Source organism: Haemorhous mexicanus, chromosome Z (genome assembly GCF_027477595.1).
Source record: "Haemorhous mexicanus isolate bHaeMex1 chromosome Z, bHaeMex1.pri, whole genome shotgun sequence".
Lineage (NCBI taxonomy): Eukaryota > Metazoa > Chordata > Aves > Passeriformes > Fringillidae > Haemorhous > Haemorhous mexicanus.
Window position 1 is genome coordinate 12,608,303 of NC_082381.1, and position 16,300 is coordinate 12,624,602.

The 16,300-nt window shown below is 33.1% G+C and overlaps 1 protein-coding gene across 11 annotated transcripts in view; it reads right to left on the reverse strand.

Moving 5' to 3' along the window:
• The window catches only part of MEF2C (myocyte enhancer factor 2C), a 171,955-nt gene that overhangs the window by 105,016 nt on the left and 50,639 nt on the right, over positions 1–16,300 (reverse strand). For all 11 annotated transcript variants that reach the window (XM_059837181.1, XM_059837183.1, XM_059837184.1 and 8 more), the window contains one exon: positions 9,416–9,613. In XM_059837181.1, coding sequence (XP_059693164.1) covers positions 9,416–9,469 — 54 coding nt within the window. In that variant the 5' untranslated portion in view covers positions 9,470–9,613. The remainder of the gene's footprint in view (positions 1–9,415; positions 9,614–16,300) is intronic.

The window sequence follows — 16,300 nt, forward strand, 5'->3', positions numbered from 1 at the left end:
ATAATCAATGAATTAAAGGAAATATTATCTACTACTGTTTCACTACTTGTGATTTGGAATTTTAATTTTTGAATATGTAATTCATAGTGGTTTATTTTTACACATACATAATCTATATACATAGATGTAAATTTATTATGCTTTAATAACAATTTATAATACAGAACTTTTCAAATGTATAGTGAAACGCCATGTCAGTGACTTCAGAAAAAATTACTAATACTCTTCAAGCCATTTAAAAAATGAAGTTACCTTTCTTGCATGCATTCTTCTATGTGGCTACATAATGAAGATGAATATGCCATATGCTAAAATACTTTTGTGAACAATATAAATAAACAGACCTTTTATTATTTAACTTTATTTGTTCTATTTGTTCACCATTTGCTATATTAACCATTCTTGTCCACATTAAAAAATATTAAAATTAAACACCATCTAATAAATATTCTCTAAGGTAGCAGATAATATTCTAGTAATGACAAGGTTTTGTGGAGAGGTAAAAATTGCATAAATTTTTTAAAACTTCTGTTCTCTTTTGTCTAGTTGGAAGACAGTGTGGAATCTTCACTGAAAAATCTCTGATTATGCTTGAACTGACTTAGTGCTGAGAATCAACAGGACAGTCACGTTGTCATGAATGCAAACTGTAGCTACATCACCAAAACATTCATGGGTTGACATAGTCTTATAATTTGTGTTCAAATTCTTGGTAGTGTCATATAACAACTGACAATGTCACTTTGTCATTTGACATAACGCTAGTGACACTGAAGGAAAACACACAAATGATGAGAAAATTCATCAAATAGTTCAAAAAAGATGCCCCCAAAATGTGCATACTCTTCGATATCTCTGTAACATTTAATTTTTTCAGCATCAATAACCAAATCACTGCATGTTATTTCCTGACAATATTAGTGAACATATGCCTAATTATCCCCACTATCTAAATCACTGCTCATTTGCAGATTTTTCAGGTAAGAAATCTACTTATTTTTAGGAGAATGATAAGCAGTTTAGGAAATCCTTTTGGGATAGAATATTTTATAATGACAGGGTGAAAATAATGAAAACTTGAAGTGGAGTGGAAGTGGAACAGAAAGGAGGTAAATATTCAATGGTCTTTAAAACCTTTATAAGCATGTGCATATAAAACATGAGGTTTTTGACAATGATACAATTTCTAAATACTTGTATGAGATGCTTGAATGCATTGTTTTATATATATTACAAAAAGAACAGGGTGTGCAGATCACCAAAATTATTTCTGAATCCTACCAAAAATAGCCAAATTCTATCCTTTTGTATTAACTCAAAACCCACTAGTCTTTTATGTTTGCCTTAAAACTATAGCTAATCTACTTATTTAATTTTTATATATTTATTTATAAATGAAATTGTCCTCTTAATAAGAATGGTGGTATCAAGAAGATAGGTTACTAAAGTCTGAAGCATTCTGGTAAATGAATAAGCTTTAATGCTTATGACTTTGTATGGTGTGAGCTAATCAAGATATTACTTGATTATAAAATACTTACAGTGAAGTAGGTAACTTTCAATTTCCTTGATATAAATCAAGGTGAGCTTTTTATATATTTTGGATGAAGTTCTAACTAAAGGTCAAATGTGCTAAAAGAAAGGCATTGAATAAAGAGAATTATTAAAAGGGTGATTTTCAACTTCAACTCTGGCACTTCAGTTCCCTGGAAACAGCTTTCAAATAGCCTGATCTATATCTACAAGTGAAGCTGTAGAGTCTGAATTCAAATGTTCATGTCACACACTGATATGCTTAATTTAGAGGGCAATTTGGTGCGGAGAAGACTTTCTTTTTAATCATTATTAAATTAAACTTACTTAAACTGTATAAATTAGAAGGTACTGTCAGCTGGTTGCAATCACAAATTCTTTCATCTGCCTAAATTTTAATTTAGCTATGTGGGTTTGTAAATCGGGAGGCTAGCCACTGGAAATAGTCTTTCTTTAAGTAAATTTGTTACAACAATTTTATAATTCTTATAGATTTTAACATGCCAGTAAAGAAACATAAGTACCCTTAAATTCTTTTAATGAATACAGCCTTAAGGATACATGATATATGTTTTTTGCCATGTGATGATTGTGTCTTTCTTTTCATGGGCATTGGTTTGGGATTAGATTAGTTCACTTTAGTTTAGTTTTAATTTGGATTCTTTGAATAAATTTTTCTGAAATTTCACCAACTATGAGAGGCTGAACCGTAACATTACTCCATATGTGTCGCTAGCAGTCACAGTATATGCGCTAACCCTCTTTCCAAAGTAGCAGTCCCATGATGTTTCAAACGATTCAGTCCAGCCAGTGTCAGAATATCAGTGCTTTCCTTACTTCTTCCGTTCTAGGTATACAGATATATAACTGCTGACATAGGAAAATGAGAAACAGAGATTTCACAAATGCTTCCCAAGTATATTTCCTGCCATTAAACAGGTGAAGAAGAGGAATCACTGATGCACAGAAGTATCTGATAATGACACCATGTTGTCAAAAACAAATGTTATCTTTTGTCCTTATTTATTCTGGAATGTCTAAATTTCTGACACAGGGACTAGAGCAAGTGCAGTAGATATGATGTATGTGATAAATAGAAGGTTCTACCTGAGTAGTCTACCCAGCTTCAAACATAAATCCAAGTTGGCAATATGTAATCAGAGGGGCTATTCACTAAAATGTTACTGCAAGCACCTAAGCCTATCCTGTTGAAACATCAAATAACTACTGGAGAGGCAAAAACTGTTGTCATAGTCTCTCTTCCCTTTTTCCTCTTATTTTCCTTGGATTCTTGTTTAGAACCGTTTGTCATATGAAGAAGTCTGGCTGAAACAATCTTTACAATATCTCTCAAATGGGACTGACAAACAGCACCAACGCAGAATCTGATCTAGACGAACCTTCCTTTATGCAATAGTTGGGCATACCACATTAAATAAAAGACTTTCAGCAGACTGCTTCTGTGTTCTTATAACCCTCCAGCATAACTTACAGGGATGAGACAGCATTGATTTATGCTGGTAAATGAGCTATTGTCCCAGAAAGCCCCAAGCATACTGTGCTATGACTTGATGAATAGTCCAGATAAAGAGGAGTTCTAAGAGGATGATCTAAAATTATAGCCATAACAAATAAAATGTTCATGACTAACCCATATAGAAAAAGAAGGCTTTGTGTGTTACACCACATTTTTAGAATCTTTGTGCATAAATACTAGATCAAATACTTAAAGTAGTGATACTATTCAGTCTGCCCAAATCCAAGTCATGAGGGTCAATCTTGTTAGTTTTTTCTGTGTAAAAAAAAAAAAAAGGAGGGATAAAATGGAAAGATATATTAATTAAAGATGATACAGCAACCTCAAAAATTAGGAGATCAGCCAGGATCAATATGCTTCTCATTTTAACTTATAAATTTAGATCTAAAACCAAACAGGAACGAAAATATAATTAAAGATAATCTTTGATGCTTCATTTAATTTTGTTAAATAGAGAGATATGATTAAGTCCTTTACAGACAGATCTACAGATATGTACAAATTTTAGGCAAAAAAGATAATCTCAAATACACAGTAGCTGATACAATATACACAAAAACTGACTTGCTTTGTTTTGTTTTGTCTTGTTTTTGTATGCTATCACCAGTTCTGGCAGGTACAAACAAATGTTTATAGTAAAAAACATGTTTATAAGTTCTGTGCTGCTAAAATGTTCATAAGGTAAAGGTCAAAGAATATTTCATTCCCTGCTGAGCAAATGGTCAGGAAGCACATTTGTCTGCATTTCCTGTCATAACAGGAAGAGTGTAACTTCTTCCTTTCCACAATGGCTTCAGTTCTGCTTCCTACCTCTAGCTCTTTCTTCCCCGGGGGTTTCTAAACCATTCCTTGCAAGACAGTGAAACTGGGCCTGTGTCTGCACTATTTTTCTGCTCTGCTGTGTTGGCAGATGTACTGCACTCTCTTCACTTAGGCTTCTTGCTCATGCTTCAAATAAAAAGTAATTTGACCTATTTACCTTAGATAATTCACTCCAAACTGTTCAGAACATCAATTTGTAATACAAGCATATTTAACCTCAAAATATTGCATTCTAGAAATTCATGGCTCATTTCAGTAGCCCTGTTAAAGTTTAACTTCTCAGGTAGTCTGGAATAACATGAAAAATATTGCCAGAGTTGTACAGATCGCCACAAATTAGAAGTCTTGAAAACTTGGGGTACAACTCTTTTCTTGCAGAAACCTGACTTTACCTCTGAAAAACCAAGGTCACACTCTAATTTTAATGCTATATTTCAAGTATATATCTGTGTTAAATTTAATATAAGCAATTAATAAAAATATGTAAAAGATAAAATGTGCGATGTTTAAGACAAAGATTAATTGAACAAAAAATTATGCTTAGGTGCATCGTCAAGCAGTTATGTTTTCATGTGAAAACATTTCCCTGGAGACAGGTGGGGAAATGTTATGTCTTGGATAAAATGAAGATGCTCCATGAAGTAATAATGACAATATAAGTAAATAGGTGGAGAAAATTTTTTTTACCTATCTTGTGCTCATGTTTGCATTAATATTCAATGTTCTTTGCTTTCTCTACAGGGAAACTTCTGATTCAGACAATAGCCTCTTACCTTTTCCTTTTAAATAGAGCTGAAACACAGACAAAAATAGATACATGAGGCTGAAATTATTTTTGAAACTAGCAGCATTAGGTATCAAAGTCAGTAGAACAAATCTAGGTCTTCCTGCAAATGGTCATTTCCTTCCATGTTATTCTTCTCTTGCCCCATAACTTTACTTTAATATCTGCTTTGCTTTGTTCTCTATTGAGCTGATAACTCCATAATTCTCAATTTATAGCTTTACAGACATTCTGAAATTAGAGAATGGTAAAAAGCCTGGGCATGAAAAATTTAAACAGCAAGTGTATGTTACTGTTATACTGTACAGATTTACACAGATGTGATGCTTTTAAAAGGGTGTCTCCATGTTAAACACCTTAATATTGAAGTGTAGACTTACTATGGTATTCAATAAAAGTTAAGACCCTGGCAGCTCATTACAAATTTAAAGAAATGAACGCTGTGCAGAAACATGAGATATGATCAACTCAGTTGTAATTGTGACTCTTCAGCAGCAGGAAAAAAATGCAAAACTAACGAGCAAGAAAATCATAGGGACAAGAAATCACCATGTAAGGCTTCATATTTCCTAATACTAATTAGAATAAAAAATGGGGATTAAATGCAAGAGAGTGTTCCAGATCTGACATGAGAAAATCACTGGGTCAATATGCCCTCATTCCTGGGTTAATATACCTCTGGATTTGGCTTACATACGATGGATTTAATAAGATATTTTTTTAGAGACCTTGTATAACAGTAAGACAATATAATTTATGTCATTACACTTATGTATTATAGGCCTGGACAGCCCTGGCTGTATGGCTGAAAAAAATTTCAGATGGTCCTCATCAGAAGCAGACCACAAAAGGCTATCGTTAAAACTAACAAAATATTTCACATTTATACAAAACCCAGGAAAAACACAAGGACTTTTCTGAGACAGAGGAATACAATTCTTCCTTCATATGTTGACCATAGCAAAGGTAGATAAATTATTTCTTTCAATAAAGAAAACACAGGAAAATAAAATTCACACATTTTTTCCAAGTGATCTCCCTCTTTTTCTTTTTTTAACTATCCTAGAATTGTTACCAGAATTCTTCTCCAATCTACTCAGTGGAAATTTTTGCAGAAAGAACTTGTAGCAGTCAGGAACTTCTAGCATTAGATGTCAATGCTAACTTTTTTGGCTATTGATTCTGCTGATGGTGGAATAATATGTAAGCAGTCACAGTCTATTTGAATGGTCTGTTGACAAAGCTAGCACAACCTCATAACCTTATTGAGACTGAACAATATTACCAGGGATACATTTCTGGTATACATTTGTAAAGACTATATTATCCAAGAATCATCACTGGTATAAAAAGAAAGTATTTGGTCACATTGTCTAATTATAGCAGTATTCTCTTGAGAGTTTTGATTTCCATTTAATGCTATGGTAGCAAGCAAATCACACAAAAGAAATAAATATTTAATCTTGGCCTGGCAGTTATTCATTTTCCTTCTACATGTGTCAAAAAACAGTGAAAGGGAATTTTTCAGGCAGTCTTCTCTGAAACATTTCCAACCAAAGAAAATCCATGAACATTCACAGAGTGAAACATTTGTGCCATCTTTGGCACCATAAAGTATCAATGAGGACTAGAAAAATATAGCCAACTTGTAGCCTACAAGAAACATCATTCAGTGGCTGACATAGAGGAGGCTGGGAAATTAAATGGAAAATCAAGAACAATAATTTGCTCCCCAGACCTTGAACCATTTTGCAAATATTCTGATTTCCAAATAGATTCACCTTTGCACTAGGAGAGGAGACAGAATAATAAATCTACTGCTATAGCTGCTCATTTGATACATGTTCCACACATTTTTACCAGCATGTGCCATACTGCAGAGGATTTACATGCTTGAGAACAGCTGAGGATGCACCATCCAGGTATATCATATATAACATATCTTGTATTGTGAAACCATACTGTGTTTGAATGTAAGCAACAATAAGGCAGTTTCTAGCCAAGCCACTTGATGCCGTTCTTGCAAATGTTTTTGGTGAGGGAGAAAGAAAATATCTCCCCCTGTAAATGGAGCTACAAATAGGCTTTGTGGAACTGTGCTTGAGCTGGTATTTTAGCTTCACTAATCAAAAAATTTAATAATTTTTTTTCTGGAGCAACATTTTTATCTTTTTTTTTTTTAATATATATATATTTATGCAATCAAATAAGAAGACAAAATAGGAATATAAGAAAGTTCATAGTTTAAGATTACTGGAAATGTGAAAGTTAGAAAACAAATAAACTGATATGACTATGCTAAAGCAGCAATACCTTAATATTGCTATGCTAAAGCAGCAGCTATTATTAAAAATCCAGTTGTATTTAATCACATATATATTACTAAAATTAAAAGGTCTAATCCCATAGTCCAATGAAAATATGAAAATTTTTTCATTTGCTTCATTGAGCTTTAAATCAAGGCCCTAAATGTAAGATAAAGTCAGTAGAAATTCTTTAAAAATTATGATTAATATTAGTAGAAATAAGAAGCAGAATCAAGCCAGTTTTACAATATGGCAAATAAAATAATGTAAATCTATATCTCCAGCCTCACAGTGCTAAGATGCATTAGGAAATATTGTATTGGGATTGTTCAGCCGGGAAAAGAGAAGGCTGAGACTTAACCACAGCCTTCCAGTACCTGAAGGGAGTCTACAAGAAAGAGTGAGAGGGACTTTTCACAAGGGTGTGGAGTGACAGGACAGGGGGGAATGTATTCAAGTTGACAGAGAGTAAATTTAGGTTAGACATTAGGAAAAAATTCTTTACTGTGGGGGTGATGAAGCACAGGTACAGGTTGACAAGAGAAAGTATGTCTGCCCTGTTCCATAGAAGTGTATGGGGTCAGGCTTTGAGCAACCTGGTCTTTTGGAAGGAGTCTCTCCTCATGGCAGTGGAGTTGGAAATAGTTTTCTTCCAGTCCAAACCATTCTGTGATTCTATGAGTCTAAGAAATGCTAGTGAGACAAACACTTCCTGCACTAACACTACAGTTGGTAGTGTTCTGATGTTACAGTTTTATTCATAATTATTAGTTCCAAAAGCTGGTTCTCAAATTCTTGAAACTCTACTGTGAATAAGTTGAAGACTAGCTGTCTCCTTTTTTTAAAAGTATATTTAACCATTTAAAAGGTTTTCTTTTACAAAAGTGAGGCTAAAATCTCTGTAAATACTATTTTTGAGCAAGCAAGTTGAGATTGAAGTTGTTGTATGAACTAATGTTGTGAATGGCAAAATTTTGTGGTATCATTTACAAAATAATTCAGGTTCCCTTCAAAAAGAAGCCATTATAGCATGGACAAGCTTCAAACAACTACTGACTTAATATTTATAATAAATTCAATTCAATATTTCACATCCAATTTCATCTCCATGCTATCAGACAATTAAAATAAATATGATGACATTTATGTATTGTTAGAATTATTGCTTTTTAGCTTCTCTCACCACAACAGGCAACTTTTAGGAAAAACACCAAATGCATCCATCAGAAGGAACATTTTGCTGTCACACATGATTTTCTGCCATAGAGATCACAAGTTACTACTAACACTACAATATTTAAAAACTCTTGGAAAGCATATTTAGGGACTATAATTTGTTGTTATGCCTAGGCTGAGTTTTTTATGGCTTTATAAAGTCCTCCATGACTAACAGCTTCTTAAAATATCCCTGAATATATGAAGAATTTTTAGATCAAATTAGTAGTACTACTATATTAATAGTAACTCAGTATCAAGTTCTTAAAAATCAGCTACTGAAGATTATTCCTAAATTGTAGCTAGGGGTAAGAAGAACATTAACCACAGTATTAAATAATTATATGGAGAGATTCTCACAAGTGTGGATCTCCAGTTTCAACAAAACATACACATCCAGTCATTTACATCAAATGTAAACAGGAGTAATTTTCACCAATATTATTTGAAGACATCAGTTATTGAATTTTATTTTTGTGAACACAGGGAAGAAAATTTCCTAATTTATGATCATATTTTAGCTTGCAGAAATAGTGTTGATGATATGTGACAGCTCCCTAGCCATTTGATTTTAAGCAGAGTTCAAAATTAGTTTATCTGTCCTATTGGGCCTATTTATCCTTGGCCACTTGGTTTTATGACTACAACATGCTAGTATTATTGTATGTGGGTTTTAGAATGTCAGGCTAAATTCTTCTTAAAATTCAGACAGGAAAAGAGGAAACTTTTTTATGGTGTCTTTTTTATATGAAAGAGGTAAAAATAAAGACACTGCAAAGATGAAAGAGCACCAATAATTGGGATGCCTGAATTTAAATGAAAGTGTTCATATTATAATAACTCATTATATATATTATAACAGTTCAAAAATTTAGTACTAAAAGCGTGTGTCCTGTAAGAACTCACAGGTGTGCTTAACTATGTGTATTCCAGACTGAACTCAAAGCAAATAGAGTACACACAGCAGTCTATAGAATAGAGTCTTCAAGTAATAACTTCCTAACTGTTCATGTTACTGAATTTGAAAACACTGTGTCTGAGGTTTCAGGTTGTTTACAAAAGTATTTTTTCTTTGATAGTCTAACATATATTGTGTGTATGTATATGTTGCTATATGCATAGGTACATAGACTTATCAACTTTAGACTAATCACCTTTAATTATTAGTTAGCTTATAAATATAATATGGTTCTAAAGTCAGGTATTTTTGCAACTCACCTGTCTGTTACGTTCATCCATAATCCTTGTAATCTGAATCTTTTTTCTCCCCATAGTCCCCGTTTTTTTTTCTCTCCTTCTTCCTTAAAATTACGTATTTTTCCCTTCTCTTTTATTCCTCTTTCCTGTTTCCTCAAAACAAACCTCCTTCTTCAGCACTTGCACCACTCAGTTCACAGTCCCCTGCATCCGTTCCAGCTAAACACAGAAAGGAAATCAAATGTTACTTTGAAATTGATAACCAGAAGAAAGTTACTACATGGAGCTGGCCAAGCATTCTCATTATAATTTGGTGTACAAGTAAATTCAAACTAAAATTTACCGCACTTATAAAACAAGTAATGCATGGAGAAAAACCAAAGTCATTTAAAGGCTTATTTCTATGAAAGAAAACACCAAATACAAATATATCAAGAAATAAAGAAAAAGACTGAAGTACAAGTTGGGAAAATTTTAATGGAATTAATGTCTCTAATTCTAAATATCACTCACAGCTCTAATATGAAAAAACACTTAAATCAGACAGTTAATAAACTATTCTGTATCTACATATACTAAGCAGGCCAGCTAATTTATTTTTGAAGAGAAAACAATTTTGTCCTTTGACAGCAGAGGTGATAATTTCCCTCACTATGCAAATACAATGGGCATTTATTTAAGTGTTACTTGATATATGAGAGTTGCCAGCTAGTTTAATTTTATTATTTAAGAATATAAATTAGTGAATGTATTACTGGAGATACTTGAAAAAACGCTAGTGTCTTTTTCAGTCATTTCATTTTAGTGTAAATTCTAAAATGTTCTGCAAAGGATTTCTAACCAGCAAACACATATTTTCTTAAAAATACAGAACAATGGAGGCAGATGACAATTTTAAGAATGTTTTGAAAAATATTTTCACTGTTTTAGTAATGCATGAGCTTTAAAATGCTGGCTCTGTCATAGAGCTGAGGAGAGAAATGTACAGTATATAATAATACACAATGCAGGAAACATATTTCACAAAATTTTATAAACCACATAATTAATTTATATAATAACTAAAGTATTTTAACAATAAAAAGCTTTTCTTTTAATAATAAACAAGTCCATGGAAATAGTGAAAAATACAAAAATTATTTTGTCTAGTATAAGATAAAAGACACAAATTTTTCTGCTTTATAATCTCAGTTTACCATATTAGTATATTTTTATATGTTTTAAGTGAACAGCACAAAGAATACAGAATAGGAAAAACAAATCTGAACAATATGAATTTTAATGTTCTTCTGAAATGCAGTAAAAGTATTGCCTTGGAAGTAAAAATTTTGTAATTTTAAAACAGAGGCTGGTATTTCCTCATTTATTCTAAACTAATAGTATCTCAGCCAACCTGATAAATTCTCACAGTATATTACATAACATTAAGCTGATATCCTGGTAATTTAATCCATTATTTGGCTCTGATTCAAAGCTATTGAGGTAGAAAAGTTAGATCTCACTCCTTCTGATCTTCAGTTCTCTTTTGATTTTCTTAGCATACGTTAAACTTTAAGCTGTTCAAGTGTTTTATCACTCTGAAGAAAAAAAAAATTAACAAATAAGCAGTCAGTCTGAGTTTTCTAGCTAGTCACTATGGTGTAATTAATCTGTTGGGTTAATTAATTAAAATCTTCAAGTACAGTACTTATTATATTTCTATGCATGAATGTGTTTTTTACATTATTTTCTGGGCATATTTGTACATTATTACCTTAATGCAGAACACAGAACATGGAACAATTCATATTGTAACTATAACAAAATATAGACTGCAAAAATTCTTAGCTGCTTTTTATATTTGAAAACAATAGCTACTCACTGCTTAAATAGATACAAAGTTTGTTGATCATATTTTCAGCAACAACAAAAAAAAAAGAAGACCAAAAATTTGAAATAAATTTATTTTGTAAATGTATTTTTAAAAGCTTATTTTCCAAACAAAGTTAGGAGACAGTCTTATCTGATTTTCAGTGTTGACAAACAAACCCAGTCTATTTTTAGAAACAGTTTTACACTTCCTTGGTTTGGGTTTCTTTCCTGTTTTTCCTATAGTCTTACTTCCAACGCAAAGCACAAATTAGAGTGGTGTTTCCCTTGCATATGTGGGACTCAAAGAGTCTGTCTTTCTCTGCAGAAGCAAACCCATACTCTAATCCACAGCAAGTGCACATGGAACAATTTCCTTTTCTTTCATTCAGCTGAGGCCGGTGGTGCTGTTGGTTTACAGCACTGTCTGCCTAAGCTATTCACTGCAGTGTGGAAGGTCAGGGTGGGCAGATTAGAGCAGTTGTGGCTGGTTAATTAAGATGAGCCGTTCTGCAGATCAAGATGCTTAGTGAGTCCAGAAAAAATCACTTAATACAGAGAAAACTCTGTCAGGAAGGATAAAAATCACAGCAGAGAAGCAGTATGTTGAGTCCCTCCCACACACTTATCAGTTCTACATTTAAGACCAGTCTTCAAACAACAACAGCTTTTACAGACAGTTTAAACTCAGAACCTTAAAATTCCTGTGATCTAGACAAAGTTATTTTCAACCAATTCATGCAAGTCTTGATAAGCAGAATTTTGTATAAAACCTATAATTAGGTCATCTGTATGAAACATATAATTTTCAAAGAAATATATTTTTGCTTAAACTGGCAGTGAGTCAGGTTTTCTTGCATGGATTAAAAAAAATCTTTCCTCCTATATGTCTTATTTTGCCTTTTGCTTACTAGTCCAATTTCAAATAAAAAGTTTTTAATTTTTCCATCAAATTCATTTCCTTTTAGAAACCCTCCCCTCCCCCACACTGCCATCTATCAGCACATAGTCCTTCAAGTGCTATTCTTACTATGTGTTAGCTCACAGTTCAATATATTTCATTAGTACATACATAAAAAATACTGTAGGACTGATTCCCAATTAATGAAATTCAGATAAGTAAATCAAGTTATCTCATGCAAGGGCTGTAACCTGCAAAGCTTGGCAATTTCCAAGTCAAACAGAATCTAAAGAACTCTGGAGACCAACAAATCCCCATGGCTGCTTAGGACTTCACCAGTGCTCTCAGTGCCTTTTGAAAGTTCTTGCAGAACCAAGGATTGCAGTATTAAGCATTTAAAATTTATTATTGCAGTAATAAGTAAGTATTTAAAGTTCCTGTTAACTGGTAAGTTATTTTACTAACAATAATAAAGCACATTGACTAGAAAAGTTGAATGTTCTTCAAAAATCAAATAGTACGGCAGGCCTCAATTATCCAACTGAAATTAAAAAGGAGTAACTCCACACAAAACTTCCAACTTAGTAATATAATAATGTGCAAACAAATTACATTTAAAGAAACATGGAGTTAAAAGTTATTTTGTTATAGTTTCCTGCATTTTTTTGCAAAGCCAAGTAGTTAAAAAAAAATCAAAACCAAAACAAACCAGACTGGTTTAAAAAAGAGGAACTTTATTTTTGGTGGTCTTTTGTTCATTACATGATTTGGCAAAAGGCAGTGGTAACTGACAGAAGATTGATCTGAGACTCAAGAAGGGAAAAGAGCTAAAGGAAAAATGCAGCAAATCGCTTGACCAGTACTGTCTCTCTTTTGAACACTGACACACAGACATATGCACACACATATACACACATGCACACCCGCTATCCCTTCTCTGCAACACAGAAGAATCTTGACAGAATGGCAGGAAGCACGCACAGAGCAGTCAGGGAAGGATATTATGTCAGCAGCCATGAACAATAAAAGGTGTAAAGGTGCTTCCTTCCCTAAACTGTTCCAGAAGTGCAAAATGGGAACCAAAACCGTCCACTTCCTTCTCTGAGCAGAATGGTCTGAATTTGCCCTGCTGCAACACCCCAGACAGAGAATCCTTTGAGCAGTTACACCAGGAGAAACAAGGAGTATCAAAAGAAGACAGTAAAAATATTTTATTTATAAACAAAAGAAAGAAGGCAGCCAGCAAAAAACGAAGTTAAAATGTGCTAGAGTTTATAATATTTTCATGGTTGCTTTACAAAAGTAACAAACTTGTCATAAAGATGTCCTCGTTCCATTAAGCAGCTTACATTCTGAGTTGATTAATAAGGTTAAAACTGAAGAACAAAAAAATTTTTTTTTATTATGCTGATATAAGGAAGTAAAGAAAAAAGTGCTGTTCCCTTTCTCCTACCATTCTTATCTTGATGTACAAAAGTACCATAAAAGATCTATGAAATCTTCTTATGCAAACTTGTTTTCTCAAACAAGTTTTGAATCTGTGTCTAAAAATGCGAATGTACTGAGTAGGAACTCATCATCTACTTTCCTGATGAAAAATTAGCTGCAAAAGTGTAACCATGAACATTGACAATGAGTGACACATATTAAGATAAAATGGTCACTCAAATAGTTTCTGTGAAATCTTGACTATGTTCCACACACCTACAAAGGCAGCTACACAATGAAGAAACAGCTGGGCTTACTGCATCAATTGAAGACATCACTCACTGTCACCTTGAGTTGGGTGTAGTTTAAAGAAATGCAGAGGAGGGTGAAATTATCTATCATGTTATCTGAAATCAGCTGACATTAAAGATAGAAGTGGTTCTTTACATTTACATAGTGGTTTGTTTGCATAGTCATAAAAAGGACAGAGTTTGGGGCATTAACAGAAGGTTATGATAAAATTACGTATGTCATCACCATGGCAGTATACCAGTAAAGCAGCAATGGTACGATCTACAGTATGTTTCTCCAGGCAGAAAGCCCTGTAAAAACGAATTGGAGTAATCTTAAGCTTTCAAATATCTGTCCAAAACATTCTGATCTAGAAATTAAACATAATAAATAAACTTACACTTTGGTGTTTTGATCTTAAGGGCAGGCTGCCATATGAAAAGGTTGAAAGGGAGTTAATTTTAATATATTAAATTTAACTGTCAGGAGATCATGCATTTGGCTACAGGAAGTATAAAACAAACATTTAAGTCATAACAGAAAAATTATAATAGATGAAGTACTAGAGACTACTAGAGACAGTATGTCAAACCAAAAAAATCTGTAAATAAATCTTGTAATCTGTAACTACCAAGGCTTATTATATTATCAGTTATCTAACCTGACTTCTGACTTATGGAGTAATCAAAATGTTCATAAAGTTGCAAACTACAAAATCATTTCCAATATGTAAATTGCTATTTAGAATTTTAAGAGAAAACTTAAATTATTTGATTTTAATTAATATTTCATTAATTTTTCTACTGATTTTGAAAGCATCTGCTGGACTCATAATATTATTTCTACTGGTAGTCCATTTATTTGTTTGTTTATGTATAAAGGATAGTGTATATAGAATGTGTATATTTTCAATCTGAACTTCTAGAGCTGTACCTTATTTGCTTGTTTACATTTCAACACACTCCTAGTATAATGACAATATAGCAATGAATTGCAGAAATTTCCTTTCTTGCAGTTAAGTTACTGGCTTAATCAATACTGTTATTTTCTATACCTTGGAACAGCCATGAGAATATTATGCAATGTGATTTTTTTCTTAAAATTTGGAATTATGCACTTCTGAAGACTCATTGTAAGAATAGTTCAGATAACTGTGGTTTGTTTAGCTTATAACTCAAATACAGTACCAAGTTATCTCACAGAGCCAGAACTTGTTCATCATGGGTGGAAGACTTTCTTGTTTTGCAAAGTTCCCCTGAAGTTTTTTGGGGCAAACTGAACACCATTGCCAAAATAGCAGAGAAGATGATACTTCCTAACAACTGCCATATTTTACTGTGCCACACACCCTGCTTTTCAAGAGACTGAGGTAGCCAGACACAGAATATCTTGTCTGTAGCTGCCTCTCTATTTAAGCCAATCTATGCCTGTATGAAAGGAAAAGAGTGACTTTAGCTGATCTTTCACAATATGTGCCGACATACAACCATCCAGTGCAGTGGTGGAAGATTTTATGAATATTGCATGCATGCTATACCAAACCTGGTCATGCTGGTAAAGAACCATGACAAAAGATCGAAACGCTTCCATGTGATCGTGGAATTTGCTGCAGATGATGAGTCATTCCTTGCAGCAGTAGACCACAGGAAGCAACCACCAGATGAAAACTTATGTGCCTGCTATGCTTGAAGAAGAAAGGAAGACCTGGCTAATTTACAACATTTCTGAAGATGGCTGAAATGAAGAGTAGTGTTTGGTTTCTAAAGCAAATAAAGCAGACACTAATTAGATTTTAAGGAAAATAACTAAGTGAAATGTTAGTATAAAATATATACCTGTGAAGAGTCAAATTTAAAACTACAATGATTATTGGATAGTATTTCCATGCATACTCATCACTCAAATGAAGAAAATTTAAAGTAAATAATTTGAAGAAAAGGTTTATATGTTTATGAATAAGTCCATAATGTACCCTTAGCAGCTAGACAGACATAATGGCAGTCTAACCTACATATATGGAATAAGATCCATAAGGTGCTTCAGACTGGCTCAAGCATAACAGTTTATTCAATTGGACACACTAACAATAAAAGGGAAAAAAAAAAATAAAGGACTGAAAACTGAATCACCTAATTGGTCTGAAAAGGAGACTGTGGCTAGGAATGGGAACCTGACTGAAAATGGAGTAGGGAAATCGGGGACCACTGCAAATTTAACTAGGAGTCTTGACGGCTTTGAGCTAATAATTTGATTGCATTGCATTATAGTTACTAGATGCACAAAGAATGTAATGAAAGGTGTTTTACAAATTCAGTCTATCATTTACTGAGCTAAACAAGAGAAAGCACTTAAGTGGTCAAAAGGGTAAGATTTAACACCTTGTGAGTTGAAAAGGTCTTGGAGCTACTCTGATTTGGGTCTGCTTGTACTGAGAGACA